The sequence below is a fragment of the Ceratotherium simum genome, chromosome 1, assembly GCF_057802395.1.
Source record: "Ceratotherium simum simum isolate JZ-2026a chromosome 1, ASM5780239v1, whole genome shotgun sequence".
NCBI classification, from domain to species: domain Eukaryota; kingdom Metazoa; phylum Chordata; class Mammalia; order Perissodactyla; family Rhinocerotidae; genus Ceratotherium; species Ceratotherium simum.
Window position 1 is genome coordinate 98,761,663 of NC_141900.1, and position 25,574 is coordinate 98,787,236.

Here is a 25,574-nt window from a genome sequence, read left to right on the forward strand (position 1 = left end):
GATAAGAAAATTAGAAGGTCATTGAAATATGCTCCTCTGAATGACAAAGGTCACTTTCTTTGACCTGTGCAACATCAGAACTTCGCTCTGCTTGTGCTCTGTGCTCTACATTTTGGTGGATATTGCTATAATTTTCAACCAGATTTGAGATCTATTTCTACTTTTAGTCAATACTAGATCTTGATCTATTTCTCTCTCAGGACAATCCAGAAAAAAAAATCTTTTTATAAAGAAAAATGAGATTGAAGTTTTCAATATCCCCTTTCCTGTCAAAGGTTAACTGTTTATCATAACGTAGTGACATTTCTCCCATTTGAAGCTCCAAGAAAATTGGTTCAGATTTCAGATGGTTGTTAAAATTTGGTGAGGATTACTCTCAAGAAGAACAAAAATAATATGCAACTTTGGTTATATATTACTTTGTGGATTTCTTCAAAAATGGAAATATTTTGTTTTTTCTCCTGATCATGCATAAAGTTTGTTAAAAAACAAATATGCAAACAACTTATAGAAAAGATCGGTTCCTACATAATCCCATTCTCTAGAGATAATCAGTGTAAAAGTTTCATTATTAACTTACACAATTTTCCTTCATTTATGTAAATAGGCACGAAAGATATGTATATAAATTTGCTTACGTTTTAAAGTATAAAGTGGATCTTGTTATACACACATGCTTTGACTCTTTGTGGAAAATTTTTCCTTCCACTATATGAAGATCTATATTATCTTCTTTAGTATAGCATTGTGTGCTACAAAAGTACTCAAATATTTTAATTCATCTCCAGATTATAAACTTTTATGTCAATTCCAAATTTTTAAAAATTTAAACAGGATTACGATGAATATTGACAATCTCCTAGTCGCTATAGTTTGGGGACATTGGATATTTTCTGTTCCCAGAACTCACCAAATTATTCCTGCCAAGAAATGGGCCTTTACTGTTCCCTGTGCAAGGAGTGGTCTACTTGTCTGTAGTTGGGGTGGACTCCTTTTCATCATTTAGATTCCACCCACGTCTCCTCTTTGGAGACACCTTTCCTGACAATCTCATCTACAGGAGCCCCTTCCAACCAGGGCACTGTCTATCATTTTATTCTGTTTATTCCTTTCATAGTACTTTTCACTCGCAACAAATATTTTATTGATTTCTTTACTCCTGGTGTTTTAGGGGTGGTAATTGACCATCACCTCTCCTTGTTTCAAGTCTGAAAAAATAAATTGAGAAATAGACACTGGAATCAGGTAAAAAGTTTAAAAATGTGTTTTATTAGTGAGGTTTATTGGAAAACATAGTTTATATCTTTAAAAAAATTTCTCTCCAAATTACAATCCCAACCATTAGCCCACCTCCACCCCCAAAGGCGACAGAAAATGCTCCTGCAGGCTGTCACCTGAAGGATAGAGATGTATATGAGCAAAAAAGAGAGCAGAGAAGGGGCATCCTCAGTTCCTTTTTCCTGTTTCACAAATCATATAAACTAGAGAACAGACAGGACAGATATACTCCCAAGTGCTTCATCTGGGGTAGAGGAGTTTCTCCCCTAAATGGAAACATGAGCAATAGACGACAAAAGTACCACCTACTTCCTCAGAATATGTCTCTCCTTCAGAGTATTTTCTTTAACCACTGCTGTGCCTTCAGAGTTTAGAACAGAGGCAGAAACATGATTCACTCAAGGAATGTGTGTAAGGTATTGTTGAAATATAAATTTAAACTGTATGAAATTATTCACATATCAAATTAGCAAAGGTTAAAACTGATAATTTGTAATGTTTATGGTCATGAGGGAAAGAGACAAAATTCTCACACACTGTCAGAGGGAGATATTGGTACAAATTGTCTTCCCTGAATCTGGCAATAGGTATCAAAAGTGTTAAAATGTCTATATCTAGAAAAAACTAACCAACTGATGCTCTAGCTGATCCTGCTCCCTGTGACCTGCTTAGAGTCCATGAGAACAGCAGGAGGTGGTCAGGATGGTAACAGGGATGAGGAAGGTCTTCGTGGGATTTGGGGGCAATGGGAGTTGCCATAGCTGGGAAGATATGATGACAACGATTCTTTCACACCAGAAAGTAAGAGAAGCTCTGAGATTTGTCACTATATTGAGTTATAGAAGGAAAAGAGAAAACACCCAAGTGAAATTACAATTACAATACAGCTGCTATCCTTAAATACACCCACTGTTAATATAAATTTCTTTTCCCTTTTGAGCTTCCTACTTGAAAAGGCTGCATAAATGTCATCATTTAACTGACTTTAGGATAAGATATGTACATGTGTTCATTGCATGTAGCCAAAATGTTCTTTCACTTACACCTAAATTTCAGCATCAAGTGCTGATACAGAAATAAAGAAACTTTCAGAATAAAACTAAAAACACTGGAGATGGAACTTACATACCAGAAGATGCTAATGTATCATATTACGTTATTTTATAATATATTTTATTATCTCTAATAAATTTTATATATATATATCTTATTATCCATTTACACAAGGACAATTTTTATCTGATTTGTATGATCACTCTGGCTTAGTTTTTACAACATATCTAAAAATAAATTATAGAAAATCCGTTCAAAGTAATACATTCTAAAAGCTCACTCTGTAACATCAGTAAATATTTTGTGCCCTGATTGCCCTACAGCTCTGACCTTCTTGTTGTGGATGTGGGCTTGTCTGTCTCTGCCACAGGAGCATGGCAGGCAACCAGACATGGATCACAGAAATGACCCTGCTGGGATTCCCGGTGGACCCAGCACTGGAGTTGGTCCTCTTTGGACTGTTCTCTCTCTTCTATAGCCTCACCCTTCTGGGGAACGGGGTCGTCCTGGGGCTTATCTGCTTAGACTCTAGTCTTCACACCCCCATGTACTTCTTCCTCTCCCACTTCGCCATCATTAACATGTCCTATGCTTCCCTCAACATCCCCAAGATGCTGGCAAACCTTGTGAGCCAGAAAAGAACCATCTCCTTTGTTCCTTGCATTATGCAGACATTTTTGTATTCAGCTTTTTGCTCACACAGAGTGCCTGATTTTGGCGGTGATGTCCTATGATCAGTCTGTGGCAATCTGAACCCCCTACATTACACTGTCATCATGAGCAGGAGAGTGTGTGTGCTCCTGGTCATCACTTCTTTGATGTTTAGCTGCCTATTGGCTCTGGTCCTTTTAATTCTCATCCTGAGGCTGCCCTTCTGTGGTCCTCACAAAATACACCACTTTTTTCTGTTAAATCATGTCAGTATTCAAACTGGCCTGTGCTGATACTAGGCTCAACAAACTTGTCATTTTTTTGGCCTGTGTGTTTATCTTAGTGGGGCCCCTCTGCTTGGTGCTGGTTTCCTACACGCGCATCTTGTTTGCCGTCCTCAGGATCCAATGTAGGGAGGGCCGCAGAAAGTCCTTCTCCACCTGCTCCTCCCACCTCTGCGTGGTCGGGCTCTTCTTTGGCAGCGCCATCGTCATGTACATGGCCCCCAAATCCCACCATCCTGAGGAGCAGCAGAAGATCCTTTCCCTGTTGTACAGTCTTTTCAACCCTATGCTGAACCCGCTGATCTACAGCCTGAGGAACATAGATGTCAAGGGTGCCCTGAGGAGAGCACTGTGGAAGGAGAAGTGAGTGTGAGAGACAGCAGAGATCGTCATGGGGGAGGGGGCTTTACTCGTTGTGAATCTGGTGGGTGGCATTTTTTGCCTTATGCTATAATAAACGCCACAGTGGAAAAGAGTATTATAGAAATAAACATATAACCAGAAATCATATAGACTTTGGAAAATAAAATAGATGAATATCTTCATTACCTTGAGTAAGCAAAGATTTTTAGAGATGATCTACCCCTACCCAGTGAGAGCTCTGTCCCTAAAATGGAGATTTAGGAAAAAGCATGTCATTGTCCCCACACCTAGTTACAAAATCATGACTCAGAGATTTTGCCTAGAGGTAAAAATAGGCCAGCCATCAAATAGCTAGTAATGTCTCCCAAAGAAGCTGACTTCATTTGCAAGAGTGTGGAGAAATTCAAGCCTAAGATTGGTCTCAAAACAGTGGAAGCTGTGTTGAAAGGCAGGTGGGAAGAGATTGTTAGATTCATTGGAGATATAGGCTAATCTGTTGGCTGGCTAATTTTCAGGAAAGAACTGGAGAAAGAAATAGCTGAGAAGGGCCCTCCAAGGGTCAGAAAGAATTTCCAACACTGACCTCTGATGGATCCCTTCACTGGAACCAAATTGGATTGGATTTTTGTCTGGAGCAATTTATGCCCTAGAGCATTGTTGAAAACAAGAGACCAATCAGCCCACAATTAACAGAGTTTAATGGCTGAGTGTGATCGGGGAAATAGGCAGGCAAAGAGAACCTTGTCAAAACCACTCTCATCCCAGGATGACTGCAGGCACAGACACCACAATGTCACTTCCCAAAGCAATATCCTCTGATGTTAACACCTAACACTGAAATGCTGGTGGAGGGGAGAATAGACTTCACTAAATTAATCTGGGCAATCAATAAACAAATAAGCAAGTAAATAACCATAAAAAGCCCCAGAGCAGGTGTGGTGGAGGTACCAATATGCAGAGCTATATCTAAAGTGTTCACTTTAAACCAATAGAATTATGAGACATGTAAAGAAACAAAGTAGGACCCCCATTGTAGCAAACAACAGGCAATAGAAACTGCCTGTGAGAGTGACCAGATGGTGGATTTAATAGACAATGACCTCAAAGTAGCCATTATAAATATGTTCAATGAACTAAAGGAAACTATGATTAATGGAGAGTTACTTAGCAAGGGCTCACCGCCTGATGCGTACTGAAGTGGATACTGTGGTACACCAGTTTTTGAGAGAAGAGGCAGTTTATTGTGCAATCAATTGACAAGGAGGCAGAAGGACAAGCTCTCAACTCTGGCTCACCTGTCCAAGGTACAGGGTAAGGTTTAAGGGACCTGGGAGGGCCACTGGCATTTGGAAGTGCCAGCAGGATGAGTTTCCATTGGGAGATCAGAATTTTCTCTTCTGTGCATGCTCCTTGCTGGCTCACTGCTCTTGAAAACAGCTTTAACATCCTATTGTTAAGATGAGGTCAGTTATGGGAGGTTACCAAGCAAAGCACAGTAAACAAGGGTAAAGTTGCTATGCAGATTTAAGTCATTGCCTTCTCTACTGAAAAGACTTTTTAGAGATTTAGAGTCATCTTCCCGTTCCTGGCACAGAGAGGGCGACACTCTTAGAAACGGAGATTTCTCTTATAAATATAAGTTTCCCTTAAAAATGGGTAACTTCTACCTGGTATTCAGAGCTTTTCCTATGTCTGCTGGCTTGTTTTAATAATCATCAGGTCAAAATAGCTCTTATGCGAAAGAGGCATATTTTGGAGTGGCACATTCTGTTCTTGGTCCTGTGATTACAGGAGTAAATCGCAGGCTGTACTATTTGGACCACCACGTTATATTTCTTTTAACCAAAGAATGCACTTTACAGCCCATATTGCCCAAAAATAGGCAAAGACATATCACATCAAATAGACATGTTGCATATCATTCTCTGAGTAGCAGTTTGATAGAGAATTGGAATGGGCAATTGAAACATTTGTTATCTAAAATGGGAGGAGATAAAGGTGTGGAAATCAGAATTTGCCACCAGAAAATATATCTCTTTGGCTTGATTATTTTTAAGAACAAAAGGCTCTGAAAGAAACTTTGACCTTCCCTCTAACTGCCTGAAAGAATTTAAGATAGAAGGGTTGTTCCAGGAAGGAGCTAATACCCTAAGATAACTGCAATATAATATAAGCTAGGTATGGTAGCCTGCAAGGATCCTTACTAAGCTAGTTTTTATCAAAGTTCTCTTTCTTGGGTCATATTGTCTATAGATGGCCCAGCAAACATTTGTTTGTCAACATTTGCTTTTCCATCTCCATGTAAATTTCCTTCCTCCCCTTTGAAGTCTCAAACCACTACCCCTAACATCCTCCTTTGTCTTTAGCTGGAGATGGTATTTAAGGTGGTGGCTTCAGCCATTTTGGTAAGTTACTGAGATTTCCTGGCTTTCTCTCATGTATACATGTTATTAAACTTTGTTTGATTTTCTCCTATTATTCTGTTTCATGTCAATTTAATTCTTAGACCAGCCAGAAGGGCCTAGAGGGTAGAGGAATAGTTTTTCCTCCCCTACAAAGACAGGATGGTTTGCCTTACATGACTTTGTGAGTGTGTGCTCACACTCAACATGAGGAGGGCCAAGGGACAGTCTCCACTCAACAGATTACTACACTTTTCTGGGGGATTTGAGGATTCTGGTACCATATACAATTCTTTCTGTCATGTTCTCACTTTCTGTTTCCCTACCTTATGCAATTACACCAGGACCAGGACTACAACTGTGGTTGCCAGAACTGAGGATGATTCCTAAGCAAGAAACTGTAGCTATACCTTTAGACATGGATGCCAGAATTCCTAAAGGCAAATGAGATGCAGCTGTTTTCACCCCATCTGGCAAAACTGGGGTTGACAGTGAATGCAGCTGTATTAGCTAGTGGTTGGGAAAGCCCACTACGTCAGTACCTATGCACCCTACCCTATATGAATGGGAATGGACTGAGAGACACTTGCTAAACTGGTATTGCTGTCAGAAATCAGTGACAGCAGAGTGGCTGAAGCTAACATCCCTTGCAAAGGCAGACAACTGGGTTCAAATCAATAGTAAGTGGAAAAGAGGTGAAATAGTAGCTGAGAGTAAACAAACAAATAAATAAATGGGTTACAAAATAAGGGAAAACTAATATTACATTGGTGCCTCAAGAAAGGCTCACAGCTAAGAAAATGATGTTATCTCTTAACACATTTATGCCAGATGCACAAAATGATGAAACCATATGTTTGCCAAAACTAACCCCACTGTTGGATCCTGACAAGGTCAAATGGAAACATGCAATCCCGAGTGGCATTACACTGGGAAACATTTTGGTCATATGATATGATGATAGACTAGACCAAATGTAGCAGTAACCTTTGACTCTTATTTTTCAGGTTGCTTCTATTACAAAGGATCTCATTTGGGAAGAAACTTCCAGGAACCACTCTCCACATGGCCATCAGACCACATGTTGTACAATTCTCAGCTGATTGATCACTGTAAAACTATAAACCTTGATGATCAAATGCTTAGAAAGGTCCCTGGTTACAATGGACAAAGTATATCAGCTACATTCCTAGCATGCCATAGTGTGCTGTGCACAGGTACATATCACCTTTTTTGTGTGTCTGTGGGTAGAAAGCTATTAAACAGAGGCTGAGAAGACAATGGGTTTCAATCAGAATAAAATGTAGATTTCACATGATGGGTATAAATTCTCTGGGATACGGCCCCATCCTCAGAGGAGAGAGGTTCTAGGAGGCCTTATGGCATACTAAAACTAAATTACATCCAGGTGGGACTACCATTTATCTAACCATAGTATGGGAGACCCAATATTGTGGGATAACAAAACATATATCATAACTGTACTCACCCCATTAGTACACAATGGCAACAAGAAGCATAATGGACTGTCCCACAAAACAAAAAATGGCTTTAGGGCAGACAGGTGGCTATCTAGGCATCATTGGGCAAACTGAATTCACTTTTAATAAAGAATGACAGTCAGTGGGAAAAGATTTGTTAACTAGAATGAGCAGATAAGAGGGAATTCTGTTTCAGGAGGAAAGCAAGGGATGGGAATTAGCCTGGAAATCTGATGAGACTTCAGTAAAATCGGTCAGGCGGTCTCAACAAACAATGCTGAATACTGCTGGCGCTAAGTCCTGACCCAACAGGACCTCTCGACTGTTTGATACAGATGGAGGCTAAAATAATCATGGGGCAACGGCCCACCAATCTATCTCCTGAGGCCCAAGGGATGTACTTGTGAGGGTCTTATAGACCTTGGAACTTATTCAAGTTCTCTGGGGGCACTTATCATTTTCATTGGTGCACTATGACACACCCCAAGAATAGACCAGAAGAAGACATAACCTGCAGTACAGTTAGGAGGAAAAGGAAGTATTCTGAATAATAGTGTGTCTTCATCATGGGGGGGCAGGGACAGAAGTGGGCCCCACTATATAAAAAAACACAATAGAAACTAGTTTAAGTACAAACTTTTAAACTGAGATAGGGTAACTGGCTTTGTCCCCAGCTGACTTGGAACCCAGAAATAAGTGAATCATGGCTCAGTATAATAATCTGGTGTATGGGCAAGAGTCAAATCAGTTGGAAACACTTAGCGAATACCTCTGTAATTCTTACTGACTTGTTCTGTAATAAAACTGAATTGTACTATGACCATACTGTGATATGGTGTTACATTAGCATTGTTGTTAAGATTCAACTACCTAATGTTAATAAGTCATATGATCAAGTGTGTTGGAAGATCGAGTTAAAGCCTTGTCAGAATGTAACACCAATGGAAAATGGCCGAGCTGAGAAGAACTTGATTTAGCTAACCATCAACTCATTCCTATGCTAAACAGTTCTGCATAAGATTATTACAAGGTACAAATAACATAGCTCAAAGTAATCAAATTAGTACAAAAATATGAAAATGTATGTCATGGCTTTATAGGATACAGCTGTTTCTTAGAGTCTATCCCTACCCTACACTAGCTCCTCCAAACATTAGGCATATTTATGCTATTGCCCTATCTATTACACTAAACTACTACTGTATCTGTTATATAAATACTCTGCTAAATGTAGGTACTCAGGAAAATATGATCATTTTGTTGTAGGAGAGCCTAGGCCAAGGGCCAGGTGGGTGGACTGTGCAAGAAAGGGTTACTCAGTTAAATTCATATAAATTGGGAATTAAAATAAACTTTAAAGTATCATAATCCTATCACTTAGAGTAAGACACAGAAATGGAAATTGTTCCCTTCTGAGTTAGGATTCAGAATTATTTTTTATTTAGCACGGGATTTCCGGAGTCAGATACAGCTGATAATAAAGATAGTGGTGACAGGATGGCATCTTTCTGAGGAAAATACAGGATCTAAAAAAATGAAGACAGTGCTCAGTGGTTAAGAAAAAAGACTTTGTGGGGTAGGCAGAATTCTAAAGTTGGCCTCCTAAGATACCTGTCCCCTCTATATTTAATCAAGCACTAATCTGGGTACCGTTGTGAAGGAATTTGGCAAATCAATTCATCTTAAAATGTGGAGATTATCTCGGGGGACTCACCCAAACAAGTGAGCCTTTTAAAAGCAGGGACTTGTCTCTATCTAACAGCGGAGGAGAAAGTCAGGGACCTTTAAAGTGTGAACGACTCAACTCACCTGCTGATTTGAAGATGGAGAGGGCACGTGCAAGGGCCTCAGATGAGGATACAGACCCAGCCAAGACTTAGATTTCAGCCTGTGAGACCTGAGCAGAGAATCCAGCTGACCTGTACCAGGACTTCTGACCAATGGAAACAGGAAATAGATGTGTGTGCTGTTTTAAGCCGATAAGTTTGTGACTATTTGTTGCAACAGCAATAGATATTGGTATCTGATAAAAATTCATGTTTCCAGCTCTGGCCCTTGCTACATTGGTAATCAACCATTTATGCAAGGGTACTCTAACTTTTTGGTCTCAAGACCCCTTTGAACTCTTAAGAATTACTAAGGACACAAAGACATTTTACTGATGTGGTTGTATTTGCTGATAGTATCATATTAGAAATTAAAACTGAGAATTTTGTTACTTTTAATTCATTTAGAAATATTTCCATTATACGTTAATAAAAATACTGTATTTTTATTAAAAATAACTATCTTTTATAAAACAAAAAATTAGTGAAAAGAGTAGTTATGTTTTGCACACTTGAAAAATTTTTAAATGTTTGGCTTAACGAAAGACAGCTGGATCTTACTTCTTCTTCTGCATTCTATGTGTTGCAATATCACATCATGTTGCTTCTAGAAAACTCTACTGTGCACTCAGGAAAGAGTGAGGGTGAAAAAGTAAAAAATGTCGAAATATTATTGTGAAAATAGTTTGGATCCCAAGGACCCTTTGACAGGTTCTCAGAAATTCCCAGTGGTTCCTGGACCATGCTTAAAGAATTTATAATTTAGTCTATTAAACTTCAGTCCCCACATATGTAAAATGGAGATAATGACCAGATTAAACTATGTAGTCAATAGAAAGCATTTGGCACATTTTCTGAAACATAAGAAGTGCTCAATAATTGTTACATAGGGATGTTACCATCCTTCCTCATTTGTATCTCTCAACCCTACTGCAGATGGAGATACATCTTGGCTGGGGGATCAATTCCCTCTCAGTGTTGCCATAACAGGCTCCATGGGAACCCATCTCTCAACCATCCAAAAGTCCCAGCTTCTCATGTACCTTCATGGGGTCTATAGAGAAGCATGAATTCATAAAACAGTAAAATTTTACGTGTTTGGGTACTGTAATTTCTAATCTCTGTCTCAGGTTTATAATCCTTGACATATTGGAAAGTCAGTGTAGAAACACTGTGATGCCATTGTCTGCCCTGCCCATTCTCTAGAATTGTTCCCCCAAGGATAATTGGACACAATCTTATGGCTCCTCCTGAGAGAAAATTCAGGAATTTTTTTCACCCTTAGGGAGAAGATAAATAGGTATGATATCTTATGATTCTTCTGGGAATTTTAATTCTCAATAGAAACTCAAGATTGTTTTTAATTCATCTGATTCTAAAATAAAACGTCTGCTCCTGGGGTTCTTTGAAGAACCTTCAGCAGGCCCAGTGAGTGACGCCTCCTGTATCTGGGATTACATCCTCTGAAAGCTGCTAAGGGAGGAGGATACTACACTTATTTTAGAGGTACATTTCTCACGTATGTAGGTTTATTCTAGGTCAAAGTAAATTCTTGTGAGGAAATCCAGTGCTAGCATCACCTTTTGCAGAAGAGATTAATTTATTCTGGAGGTGGTTATGAATATGAGTAGTTGATATAGGACAGGACAGTATCGGAAACCACCATGGCTCTGTGAACAAGAATGACGTTCCTGGGTCATCTTCCCTCCTGACTCGTATTATGTATTGAAGGTGGATTTAATAGACACTTAGATGTCTCCCTCCCCCATCTTAGGGAAACTCTGCCTGCTGTGCTGTGGGCAGGAGGTCCTTGAACTCCCTCATCATCTCTCACCATAACCTCCCAATGTAATTAAATGTGGTGGTCAGAGCTAGCACAACTGTCTCAATGAGAAGAAGCTCAGAGAAGGAGAGGCTGTACATCCAGGCATTGTCTCTGAATAAGGCTCTGAAATAGCCAAATTAATGAAAGAATTTTGTGTTACCTAGCCTAAATGAAGATATTCATGTCCAGGGAAACTTCTCTCAATGGAAAAAAATATTCTAGTAACAGTTGCAGTAAATCTTTTCTTTGCTTAAACAGTGTAAAACACAAGTTTGTCACATAGTTGTTTCTTTTTGGAACTATCTCAGGTTATCACCCTATTGTGATGATTATCTGACTTGAAATCACAGAATTTCATATCAATTCCTTTCGTATCACAAAACAGGATAGAATGAGCACCAACACTCCTGACAAGAGTTGGAAAAATAGAATAAAGCTCAGAGATCAAGAAATATTCTTGGTTAAAAAATTGCTCAGGAAGAGAATTGCTCATACCGACCATGCAAACCTTTCGTTATCTGAGCTGTTATAGTTTCATTTACTCTATTTGGAAGGGGAAGTTTTAGATATCACTACTGTGATATATTCTTCTCTATTCCAGTACTGTATCTGCGTTAGAGTTTTAATCTACCTTCAATTATTTTTATGTTGTTTGTTTTTTCACAGAAAAATGGTAATAAAGATAAAAATATTTATTAATTCAGACGTAAAAAGAACTAGACTAAAAAGTTAAATAAATGTTCCTGCTGGGTAGTAATAGATTGAGTTACCTTCAGCAATATTATTATCCTTTACTTTCAGAGATTAAATTCATTTCAGACATTGCTTATTGTGTCCACCTGTGTCTAAAGTAGAATTTTGCAATACTGCTCTTACTATCTCCCACTTTACCTAACATAGGACTATTCTTTAATGTAGCAAAATCAATGTCTCAAACTTAATGAACATTTACATAGAATCCTCCCAATGCAATCATATTTATGGAAGTGAAAGAATCTATGATTTTATCTCTGTTTCATTTTCCAGTGATCAAATTCTAACTGTGAACTTTTCTAAGAAAGTAGAAACCATGTCTTGGTCGATAGAAACTGGCAAACAGAAGATGCTTAGTACATACATTTTTTGAACTAATAGTGCCAATCATCCATTTATCAAACATTTCCTGAGTGCCTGTTTCATCTAGAAGTATACCAGCTACTATGAGATATAAAGATGTACAGGACATATTACCCACCTGCAAGACTTATTACTCCATGAAAAGGAATCTCAGTTCAGATAAAAGACATTTGGTATAAACCCCTTTTTATCTTGAATATTATCTTGAGGATTATCCAGATATTTATAGTGAGAATATAACTCTTTTAACTGTTATTATTGACGAAGCCTATACATTTACTAGGTGCCTGAAGAGCCTCCTCATATGACTCTACTCTAATTCCCAAGAATAGAAAAAACCCTCTTTATATGCTGATAATTAGCCTTCTAATAGGGCCTAGAGAAGGGCAAATAGGCGGCCTTCTTTCTTTTTATAGGAACTGGTTGGAAACTTCAATAAAATGGTTCAAATGAGGAGGGCAGTGACTGCACTCCAACACCCCTTCAAGATTACACAATGAGGGCGGTGATAAGCACAGTCCATAACCATACTAGTATTTGAATGACCCATGTGCATTTTCCAGCTCAATATACACCAGCTTGAGAATTGACATTTACTTAAGCCTGATATCCTCTGGAGGGATATACAATGATTCTCAGCATTTTTAAAATTACTGAGTTCATTCTACCCTCAGAAGCATTAAAAAATATGTGAACTAAAATTATATCCATCATCTTAAGAGATTTAACACATAACTATCTGGGGATGCATTGTCTGTTCTATTGAAACCTTCCTGTAAGCCATGTGTGATAAAATGGCGTTATATTTATGAAACATTATTAAGTGATAAGTGTTGATTATATAGAAATATTGTTTAACTTGAATTCCTGTGTAGGTAAGAATCTCCCTCTTTTGAATGGTGAAGAGTCCAATAATTACAGATGTCATTCACCTAGGAAACAGGATTTCCTCTCAAGCCGGAAATGGGAATTGAGAAGAAAACACTAGGTTAGATTCTATACGAGAAATCTGTATCTCTTGTTCTTATTAATATAGGCATAAAGATGTCTAGAAAGGAAACCTGAATAGCAGTGTTAGGATGGTTTCTTTCACACGGAATCTGAGGTGTAGGAAACACAAACAAATGTCACATTAAATTGTGTCACCTCCTTGAATTAGAGGGTAGACAGCTCAGGTAGCAAGTGGAGTAAGAGAATAAGAACAAGAGAATTTCAGCCTGATAACTAGGCAGCTGCACACATTATATGTCTAATTGTACTTAAGCTTGGTGGGGTATTAACTTCCATTTAATATTTTTCTTCTTTCTCAGTATCTAATATCAAGCTGAGATAAGAATGAACCAAAGGAGGCTGATGTTAAACAGGCTTTCACCAAAGCATTAGAAGGGTATCAATGCCCCTGTAGGAGCCAGCATGAGAGAAGAAGCTTTCAAGTGGGAGAAGCACATAGGAAAAGTGAATTTAGGATTATAGTCGTGGCTGTTAAGTTAGACACCACATCCCACTGGCTGGTCTCTTACAGAGATAAGTCTTCATACATCTGTGTGTTTTGCTTGTTTGAATTTTAGATGACTAGAGATAGATAGATACATACACATAGAGATATAAAGTGTGTGATTGATTTGACTGAGCACTTTCAAGTCTCGGAATTTATTACAAGGGTTCATGAAAAATTAAAAATACATATGTATAAAATTTAATCCATGAAGCATTATATTGTACAAGCCTAATGAGAAGATACGTTAAATAAATAAAATATTCATATTCAGGGAAATAGTATGCAGCTGTTCAAAGTATGTTGCAGAGAAATATTTTGACATGGGAAATCGTTCCCATGTTTCTAAATGAAAGAACTAGGTAAACTAGAAACATTGTTTGATGTATTTCTTTTAATTCATGTTATGTAGGAAAATAGATGTACAGTAAAAAGGTATAACTGTATGTACAAATTATTAAGAGTGATCATTTCTGATTGTATGTTTCAGGGTATTATCTCTTTAGCCTTTTAAATGGAGTTTCACAACGTTTTTCTAAGAAGATTTTGAAACAATGTCAAAAGCACATACAAGGTAGGTACCACCTTATTCACACAATGAACCACACTCTTAAAACTTTAATCTCTATATTTCAAATATTCAAGAGTCTGTAATTTTCTAAATAGGAATAAAAGCAAGAAAATAATATAAATTTGATAATAAGATGCTAGTTACAAATATATACTTTAACTAAATAACTGAATAATATCAAGATGTTTGTCTTCAATGCTAACGTTAATTTAGTGAAATAGATTTGACTCCACAAAGGAAGTCAGTTAAGATATATTGGTTTTTCTGGGGCCAGCCCGATGGCACAGCGGTTAAAGGCGCGCTCCGCCTCCGGGATTTGCGGGTTGAGATCCCGGGCGCGCACTGATGCATCACTTGTCAAGCCATGCTGTGGCGGTGTCCCATATAAAGAAGAGGAAGATGGACACAGATGTTAGCCCAGGGCCAACCTTCCTCAGCAAAAGCAGGAGGATTGGCATCGGATGTTAGCTCAGGGCTTTCTCACACACACAAAAAAGATATATTAGATTTTCAGAAGTAATTATAACAGTCTGTTATCCCCTAGAACAGTTTGTATACCTTCCTTAATCATATGCTCATTATTTCAATGAGGACATTAGAGATTTGGCAAAAATCATGATAAAAATATAAACTATTAAAATCCAGATATTAGTTTATATGATTCTTCACTATGATTCTTCACTAAAAGTAATGAGATCTTTTTGGAGATATGGCTGCATCCATAGCTGAAGTGGAGAATGTACAAGAAGAGCTTGAAACATCTTATCATATCAAAAGTAAGGAAGTGCTCAAAAATTATGGGAACATGTTAATAGAACAAAGGAGCAAGCTTGGAGCATACATATATAAGACAATTAATCACATAATGATAATAAATAATTATAATCCCTTGATAAAAAAATATTCATGAGTCCATATTGATAGATAAATGAGAGAGAGAAAAATGACAGATACAGATGCATAGAGATAGAAAGATGATAGATAGTGTCTTTCTTTATACTGAAATTCACAATCAATAAATATAAAAGCAAAGAAGGAGTTAGAACAGCACGTTTTGCAATACCCATTACCAATAATTGAGTCAGGCAAGATAATCAATGGATGCTGAAATTAAAGGCCAAGAGCTTTATGAGGAACTGAATATTTATATATTAATTTTAATGGTTGCTCCAGAAATCACATTAGGGAAAAAAATGATGATTTTATAGTGGAGATACTTTAGAGGCACCATCTTTACCAAGTGATCCAAGTTAGGGTCACCAACAATGGGAAAAATTATATCATGCACCTACTCATGGAATACACTGAGGAGGGTACTTGTTTTTGCTACAGAAAGTGGATAATCTGAATCAAAAATGAGGGACTTCATACAATCCCAATTTGAGGAATATTCCACTAAAGAACTGCTCTATACTCTTCAAAAATACTTGTGTCATGAAAAGCAAGGAAAGGCTGAGTAACTATTCCAGATGAAAGGAGAGTACAGATAGATGACATGAAATATAATCTGTAATCTTGGATTGGGTCCTTGATGGGGGGGATTAGAGAGAGAATACTGTAGATTAAAGGAACATGTCAGTATTAAATTGTTTTATTTTGATGAGCACATTGTGGTTAGGTTAGTGAATGTTCTTGATGAAAAAATGAGTATTTAGGAGTAAATGGGCATCATGTTTACACTCTAATCTCAAATGGTTCCAAAAAAATACACATATATAGAGAAAAAGAGAATGATAAGGCAAATATGACAGAAATATTAAAATTTGTTGAATCTGGGTGACTGTATATGGCAGTTCTTTGCATAATTCTTGACCCTTTTCTGTAAGTTTAAATTTCTTTCATATTAAAAGTTAAAAACAGGAAGGTAGACAATTTGGGGAAGTAGGAGAAGCTGTCAAGTAGGGACAAGGATACAACATTTCTTTGAGCATATTTTGAGATAAACAACTCCAGTTTGTGTTGATTCTCCAGCTCTGATCTTTCATCATATTTCAGTCCTTGACAACTGTCATTAAGGAATGGGAAGCAACCAGTCATGGGTCACCGAATTCATCCTGGTGGGATTCCAGCTCAGTGCGGAGATGGAAGTGTTGCTCTTCTGGATCTTCTCCCTGCTCTACATCTTCAGTCTGTTGGCAAATGGCATGATCTTGGGACTCATCTGTCTGGACCCGAGTCTACACAACCCCATGTACTTCTTCCTCTCACACTTGGCCATCATTGACATGTCCTATGCTTCCAATAATGTGCCCAAGATGTTGGCAAACTTAGTGAACCAGAATAGAACCATATCCTTTGCTCCTTGCATTATGCAGACATTTTTATATTGGTGTTTTGCTATTACAGAGTGTCTGATTTTGGTGGTGATGTCCTATGATAGGTTTGTGGCGATCTGCCACCCCCTCCACTACACTGTCATCATGAACTGGAGAGTGTGCACAGTCCTGGCTGTCACTTCCTGGTCATGTGGATTTATTCTGGCTCTGGTGCATGCAATTCTCCTTCTCAGATTGCCCTTCTGTGGGCCCCGGGAAGTGAACCACCTCTTCTGTGAAATTCTGTCTGTCCTCAAGCTGGCCTGTGGTGACACCTGGATCAACCAAGTGGTTATCCTTGCTGTCTGTATGTTTGGCTTAGTTGGGCCCCTCAGCTTAATGCTCGTCTCCTACATGCGCATCTTCTGGGCCGTCCTTAAGATCCAATCAAAGGAGGGCCGCAGAAAGGCCTTCTCCACCTGCTTCTCCCACCTCTGTGTGGTTGGGCTCTTCTTTGGCATTGCCATGGTGGTTTACATGGTCCCAGAGTCCAATCAACAAGAAGAGCAGGAGAAAATACTGTCCCTGTTTCACAGCCTGTTTAACCCAATGCTGAACCCTCTCATCTACAGCCTGAGGAATGCTCAGGTGAAGGGCGCCTTGTATAGAGCACTGCAGAAGAAGAGGTCCATGTGAAGGAGAGATAGAATGCTGTTTGGGGATTTCCTTTTAGAATATGTGATCTGCTGAAGCGAAAACTCAGAAAAAATTTCCAATTTGATGTTTGATATAAAAATGGTAATTGCCCCAAATTCCAGCTCTGAAAAATATCGCTAAGTTCCACAGAAAAGCATATTTTCTAAACCTTAGAGACCACGTTAGGAGACGAGACAGCTAAATTATCATAATATTTAGTCTTTCTTTTAAGAAATATTGAATTCTCTTTATTTTTTAAGCCAGAAATGTTAATGTATGAAGAAAAGATTAAATTAAAGAAAATTAAGTCAATATGTTGCTCTGGCTTCTGTATTTAGACATCTGTGACATCACTTTGGGGAGCTGGAAACAGTACAGTAAAATTAATATCATAAGAGAAAAACTCCAAAGTAGACCTGAAATTTTAATACAGAAAATATTGTAGAGTTATATGAATCTACATCACCAACTGAGGTCAATGAAATAAGACTTCAGAGAAACTCTAAATTCCTTGATGGAATAATTTAGGAGTAAAGGAAAAAACGTTAGGGAAAGCTTTAGCTGAACAAGAAACTATCTAAGAAATCCTAAAATATTAAAGGTTTAAGATTCGGTCAAAAAAAAATTCATTAGTCAACATATGTATCATCTAGAGCTAAGGGATTTGACCACTGCTCAAATATTACATTAATTTTGTTATGATAATTTCTAATAAGGCACTATTTAATCCTGTTGAAGTTCTTAAAAATTTCCCCACCAAATTTTTGTAAATATTGTTGTCTCCTGCTGCTTGGTGTTACCCCCAACGATGGTTTGGGCTAGCACCAAGCAGCATGAGACAACTTACATATAGCCAACATCATTTCTCTTTTGTGGTGGCAAAAGTTCCTCTGGATTTATGAAACGAGATTGAACAATTGTCTTCATGATGGTAACGAGGATAAAATAAGTAAAGGCTGCTCATTTTTAATAATTCAATATTTGTATATGTTGCAAAATGATCACCACAATAAGTCTAGTTAACATCCTCTTGGTACATAGTCACCAAAATTTTTTTCTTTCATGAGAACTTTTAAGGTCTACTCTCAGCAACTTCAAATATGCAATACAGTATTGTTAACTATAGTCGCCATGCTGTACTTACATCCCCATGATTTATTTATTTTATCACTCTCAGCTTGTACTTTTTGACCCCCTTCACCCATTTTGCCCGCCCCCCACCCCCTGCCTCTAGTAACCACAAATTTCTTCTGTGTATCTATGAGCTCTTTTTTTTTCTTTCTTTAGATTCCACATATAAGTGAGATCATATGATATTTGACTTATTTCACTTAGCCTAATGCCCTCAAGGTCCATCCATGTTGTCAAAAATGGCAAGATTATCTTCGATTTTATGACTGAATAATATTCCATTGTGTAGCGTGTGTGTGTGTATGGGTACAACTTTTTCTTTATCCATTGATCCATCCATCGGCACGTAGCTTGTTTCCATATCTTGGCTATTGTAAATAATGCTGCAATGAACACGGGGATCCAGATAACTTTTTGAGGTAGCGTTTCATTTCCTTTGGACAAATACCCAGAAGTGGGATTGCTGGATCATATGTTCTATTTTTTTAAATTTTTTGAGGAACCTCCACATTGTTTTCCCTAGTGGCTGCACCAATTTACATTCCCAGCAACAGTGCATGAGGGTTCCCTTTTCTCCACGTCCTTACCAACACTTATTACTTCGTGTCTTTTTGATAATAGACATCCTAACAGTTGTGAGGTGATATCTCATTGTGGTCTGGATTTGCATTTCCTTGATGATTAGTGATGCTGAGCACCTTTTCATGTACCTGTTGGCCATCTGTATATTTTCTTTTGAAAATTGTCCATTCAGATCCTCTGCCCTTTTTTTAATCAGACTGTTTGTCTGTTTGTTATGCTATTGAGTTGTATGACTTTATGTATTTTGAATATTAACTACTTATCAGATATATGATTTGCAAATATTTTCTACCATTTGGTAGGTTGCCTTTTCATTTTGTTGATGGTTTCCTTTGCTGTGCAGAAGCTTTTTAGTTTTATTATAAAATGTATCATGACGTTAACGATTCTCTATTCTTTGACAAAACATGAAAACTTTATCTCATCATAAAATTCTAGAATAAGTACAAAATTAAAAATAATTAGATTGAACCTTAAAATATATAGTACCCAAAACATAAAATAAGCAATATTTAACACTGTAAGCAAATATAGATATTGAAAAACACAACCAACCAAAAAGGTGAAGTCCCAAATGCTGCCCTAGACATTTAAAACACCTAAATAAATAAACACGGATGTAGACACAATTCACTTTACTGGGCAGAGGATCATTATCTATGCATGCTTCCTCTTTGTTGCAGGTTTTTTCCATCATAATTTTATGTCTAAATTGTTTTTGTGCTGCCAATATATGATTGTAATTCTAATTTAAAAATAAAGGCAATTCTATGTTTCTTCCCTTTTCTGAACAAGATAATTAAATGTCTTGGAATATAAATTGCCACTATTTTTAGACTTATAAATTCTTCAAAGAACAATTAAGTCTTTGCTGAAACATGAAATAGAAGATAGTTTTAGAGAAGATTAAGTGTTTCAATTCAGTGCTTCCAAGGAGAATAAAAAAATTGGCTTAACTGTTGCCTAAAGTCAATACCTCAGATTCTAAGATGTCAGGCTGCGTATTTTGAATTAGCTTAAATATATTCAGCAATGTAAGCAAGCTTTGTACTTCTTCCTCTCAAAGCTGGCCATTGTGGACACGTCCTGTGCCTCAAGCACTGTCCCTAAGATGCTGGCAAATCTTATAGTGCAGAAGAAAACCATCTCCTTCATTCCATGCATACTTCAGACTTTTCTGTATTTGGCATTTCCCATCACAGAGTGTATGAGTTTGGTGGTGATGTCCTATGATCAGTACGTGATGATCTGCCATCCCCTACATTACACTGTCATCGTGGGCTGGAGAGTGTGCGCTGTCCTGGCCTCCACTTGCTGGATATTCAGCTTCCTCTTGGCCCTGGCCCATATCACTCTCATTCTGAGGCTGCCATTTTGTTGGCCACAAAAAATCAACCGCTTTTTCTGTCAAATCATGTCAGTATTCAAATTGGCCTGTGCTGACACTAGGCTCAACCAAATGGTCCTCTTTCTGGGCTCCGTGTTTGTCTTAGTCTGGCCCCTCTGCTTGGTGCTCGCCTCCTACACGCATCCTGTTTGCCATCCTCAGGATCCAGTCTGCAGAAGGCTGCAGAAAGGCCTTCTCCACCTGCTCCTCTCACCTCTGTGTGGTCGGGCTCTTCTTTGGCAGCGCCATCGTCATGTACCTGGCCCCCAAATCCAACCATTCTCAAGAACAAAGGAAGATTCTATCATTGTTTTATAGCCTTTTCAACCCTATGCTGAATCCCCTGATCTACAGTTTGAGGAACACAGAGGTGAAGGGCGCCCTGAGGAGACTTGTGGGGAAGACAATATCAGTATGAGGGATGGATTCTAGTATCCTGAGTGCGTGAGCTTGTCCTCATGATTCGAGGTACTTGAATGCCCTTTTGGGTCCTTTAATTTAACGAACCCAGTATTCTTTATTTTTTGACTTCTCATAAAATGAGAAAATAAATACTCTTACTGTTAAAGCCATTGATACCAAGCCTGAGATAAACATTAGAAACAGAAAATCACAGTCTAATCCTATTCATGACCATAGATGCAAATATCTTAAAGAAAATTGCAGTAAAACAAGTCAATAGAAAAATATAATTTATAAAATTGTTATCCCCAAAATGCAAGAATTTTTTAACATTAAAACAAAACAATGAAAAAAATTCGCCACATTAACAAATTGAAGGGTACATATCAGTAGATCAAAAAGTGTGTTTGACAAAATTCAACATCAATTCATGATTAAACTCTTTACAACCTGCTATAACAATAAGCATCCTAAAGAAGATCTTTGCTCGTACCATGGAGTTGATTCTGACTCCTTGTGACCCTGTGCAGAGCAGATTGGAACCCTGCCCGGTTTTTTGTGCCCTCCTCTCACCTTGCGGTGCTACATCAGACAATGTTCTTCTGCTATTCACAGGGTTTTCATGGCTAATTCTTTCAGAAGTGGGTGTTCTTCCTAGTCTGTCTTAGTCTGGAAGCTCCACTGAAACCTGTCTTCCATGGGTCACCCGACTGGTGTTTGAAATACTGGTGGCATAGCTTTTGGCATCACAGCAACATGCAGCCAACACAGTATGACAACTGACAGACGGAAGTGTGGTTCTCTGACCAGGAAACGAACCCTGGCTGCAGCGATGAGAGCACAGACTCTTAACAACTAGACCACCAGGGCAGGGTAAAGATGATCTATCAAAAAAACAAGAAAGAAAAAGAAAACACTACATGGCAGATTTCCTACTTCATACTTAATGGTGAAATGCTAACACCTTTCCCTGTAAGACAAAGAATAAGACAAAGATGTACACCATAGCCACTTGTTTTCCTCGTTTTCAAATTTTTACTAGTGTTCCTAACCAGTAGAGAGACAAAAAGCATAAATACAAGCATACCCCCCACCTACTCAAACACATATTTGAGAAGGAATAAACAAATTGTGATTATATGGAAAGACAGGATTGCATATGTAGGAAATCCAAAGGAATATTTTGATATCTTATTAAAATTATGAGAAAGTTCAACAAGATAACTTGATAGAAAATCAACATGAACATCTATTATATTTTTATATAGCAATAACAAATAATTAATATAAAATTTAACCAAATGGTACCATAGACAACAGGACTTGGTCTTGAAACACTTAGGAATAAGTCCAACAAACAATGTACAAAAACTATAAAGAGACAATTAGAAAAATTTATTGAGGCACTATGGTAACTAAATACTCAGATATACAATGAGAGATATACCAGGATCTTCGATTGGGAAACATAATATTACAAAGATTCAATCTCCTCAAATTGATTGATATATTTAATGTCATCCTAATCAATGTCGTACAATATCCCAGCAGAATGTGTGAGTGTGTGCAGAATTGACAATTCTAAAATGCAAAGAGCCAAGCCTAGCCCAAACACTTTGAAAAAAGGTAAAGTACAAGGTGGGAGGATTTGATTCTCCAGATAACAAAATGTACTATAAGTGCCAATAAGTACAAGTGTGGCATTCATCTGGGGATTGACCAGTAAAGAAACTGAGCAGAGTACAGAGCACAGGAGCAGATTCAGGCCTTTATAAACACTTGCTGTGTGAGAGATGTGGCATGACAGATCCCTGGGGAAAGGAAGAGCCTTGCAGTAATAGTGCTGGCAAATTGAGTAACTTTATAGGTACTCAGGCATGCAGAAAACTCAATTCCTAGTGTTTTCAAAACCAAAGTGTCAAAGGTATAACACTCAAGTTTTTAGAAGATATGAAAGGGAAGGATTTCTAACATAATATATAAAATAGAAACAAAAGAAGACATTGGTACATTTGACTAGATTGAAATCAAGAATGTCTATTAATCAATGAAGAGCATAAAAAGAGTGAAAAGACAAGACATAGAATCCTCTTCCACCAGATCTTCTAATTGATCGGGTCTCAAACATCACCTCCTCAAAGACCAGCATATTTCAGACTCCCACTTGTCTTGACTAAGTGACTTTCAACCATATGACTCCAGTCTATCTTTTTAGCCAAGACACTTTACAAAATAAACAAAGCTTAAGAATGAAAGCAAAATAGAGGTGCTTTTTTTTTTTTTTTCTGGCAATATGGTAGATTAGCCACTTTCAGATGTTTTTGTGGGAGAATTTTCTGACATAACAATATTTAAAATTAATAAAGAAATTCTTTTCTCAGTCTTTCCCTTTTCATTAGGAGGGAATGTGTTTTCCAGAAGCACTCCCTCTCATCAGATTTTTTCTTGTACTCCATTGGCCAAAACTGGGCCAAATGGCCATCTCTAAACCAGTCACTGATAAAGAGGATGAAATTGAGAGCATGGCTTAGATTAGTCATAGTTTAATCCTCTCTGGCTCAGAATGAGGTCCACTTTCTCTGATAACTTTTCTACCTAATACCTAAGAAAATAAGTACTAGATCAGCAATGAAGTGGGTAATTGCCAGAGGGCAGACAACTAGCAGTATCTGCTAAATTCAGCCATTTTGGCAAGTTACTCGGATTTCCTGGGTTTCTCCCATGTACACTTATTATTAAACATTGTTTGTTTTCTCTCCTATTATTCTATCTCCTGTCAATTTAATTCTTAGACCAACCGGAAGGATCTAGAGGGTAGAGGAATAGTCCTTCCTCACCTACAAAGGAAGGAAGGATTGGCTTATGTGCTGTCAAGAGTGAGTGCTCACTCTCAACATGAGCAGGGCCAAGGGAGAGTCTCCACTCAACAGATTCCTCCACTTTTCTAGGGGATTTGAGGACTCTGGTACCATATACAATTCTTCCTGACATGTTCTCCCTTTCTATTTTCCTACTTTATTCAATTACACCAGGACCAGGGCTACATCTATGGTTGCCAGAACCAGGGATAATTCCTAAGCAAGAAACGTAGCTATACCTTTAGACATTGACGCCAGAATTCCTAAAGGCTGATGAGCTGCAGTGTTTTCACCCCATCCGGCAAAACTGGGGTTGACGGTGAATGAAGCTGTATTAGCTAGAGGTTGAGAAAGGCTACTACTTCAGTACTTATGCACCCTAACCTATATGAAGGGGAATGGACTGAGAGACACTTGCTATCCTGGTATTGCTGTCAGCAATCCATAACAGCAGAGTGGTTGAACATAATATCCCTTCCAAAGGTGGAAAACTGGGTTAAAATCAATAAGAAGTGGAGAAAAGGTGAAATAGTAGCTGAGAGTAAACAAATGAATAAATTAAATGGGTTACACAATAAGGGAAATCTAATATTACATTGATGCCTCAAGAGAGGCTCACACCTAAGAGAACAATATTGTCTCTTAACACAAGAGACACATGCCAGACGGACAAAATGGTGAAATCATATGTTTGCCAAAACCAACCGCACTTTTGGAACCTGACAAGGTCAAATAGAAGCATGCGATCCTGAATGGCATTGCACTGGGAAACATTTTGGTCATATGATATGATGATAAACTGTATAGAACGTAGCAGTCACTTTTGATTCTTATTTTCATGTTGCTTCTACTACAAAGGATCTCATTTGCGAAGAACTTCCCGGGAACCACTCTCCACATGGCCAAGGGACCATATGTTGTACAATTCTTACCTCACTGATCACTGTAAAACTATAAACATTGATGATCAGATGTTTAGAAAGGTCTCTGGTTATCATGGACAAAATATATCAGCTAAATTCCTAGCATGCCATAGTGTGCTGTGCACAGGCACATATCACCTTTGTTTTTCTGGGTGGAAAGCTATTAAACAGAGGTGGAGAAGATAATGGATTTCTGATGGGAATAAAGCATAGACTTCCCATAGTGGGTATGAATTCCCCAGGAAATGGCCCCACCTCCACAGTATGAAGGTTCTAGGAGGGCTTATGGCATACTAAGACTAAATTACATCCAGACAGGACTACCACTTATCTAACCCTAGTATGGGGGACCCAATATTGTGAGATAAGAAAACGTATACCATAACTGTGCTCACCCCATTAGTACACAATGGCAACAAGAAACATAATGGATTGTCCCACAAAACAAAAAATGGCTGTAGGAGAGACAAGTGGCTATCTAGGCATCATTGGACAAGCTGAATTCACTTTTAATAAAGAATGAGTGTCAGTGGGAAAACATGTGTTAACTAGAAAGAGCAGATTAGAGGGAATTCTATTCCAGGAGGAAGGCAAGGGATGGCAATCAGCCTGGAAATACGTTGAGACTTCAGTGAAAAGGGTCCGGCAGTCTCAACAAATAGTGCTGGATACTGCTGGGGCTCAGTCCTGACCCAAAGGACTTCGTGACTGTTTTGATACAGATGGGGGCTAAAATAACTGCTGGGAAATGGCCCTCCATTCTAACTGCGGAGACCCAAGGGGTGTACTTGTGGGGATCCTATAGACCTTCAAACTTTCTCAAGTTTTCTGGAGGCACTTGTCATTTTCATTGATGCACTATGACACTACTCAAGAATAGACCAGAAGAAGACATAGCCTGTAGTACAGTTAGGAGGAAAAGGAAGTAGTCTGAGTAATAGCACATCTTCATCATGGGTGGGTGGGGACAGAAGTGGGCCCCACTACCTAAGGAA

At 38.2% G+C, this 25,574-nt stretch overlaps 2 protein-coding genes and 1 pseudogene across 2 annotated transcripts; all 3 read left to right on the forward strand.

Annotated features, from left to right (window-relative positions):
- On the forward strand, positions 1-3,633 carry LOC101397417 (olfactory receptor 2A14-like; annotated as a pseudogene).
- Positions 3,634-16,363: 12,730 nt separating this feature from the next.
- On the forward strand, positions 16,364-17,296 carry LOC147918306 (olfactory receptor 2A2-like). Its single transcript, XM_087436041.1, has one exon. It carries the CDS (start codon positions 16,364-16,366, stop codon positions 17,294-17,296), a length of 933 nt encoding a protein of 310 aa, XP_087292167.1.
- A 925-nt stretch (positions 17,297-18,221) lies between these two features.
- LOC101394303 (olfactory receptor 2A12-like) lies at positions 18,222-20,814 on the forward strand. The gene is given in 3 exon segments (XM_087434625.1): positions 18,222-18,227; positions 20,025-20,545; positions 20,547-20,814. Coding segments are annotated over 3 exon segments (795 nt in total).
- The last annotated feature ends 4,760 nt before the right edge of the window (positions 20,815-25,574 follow it).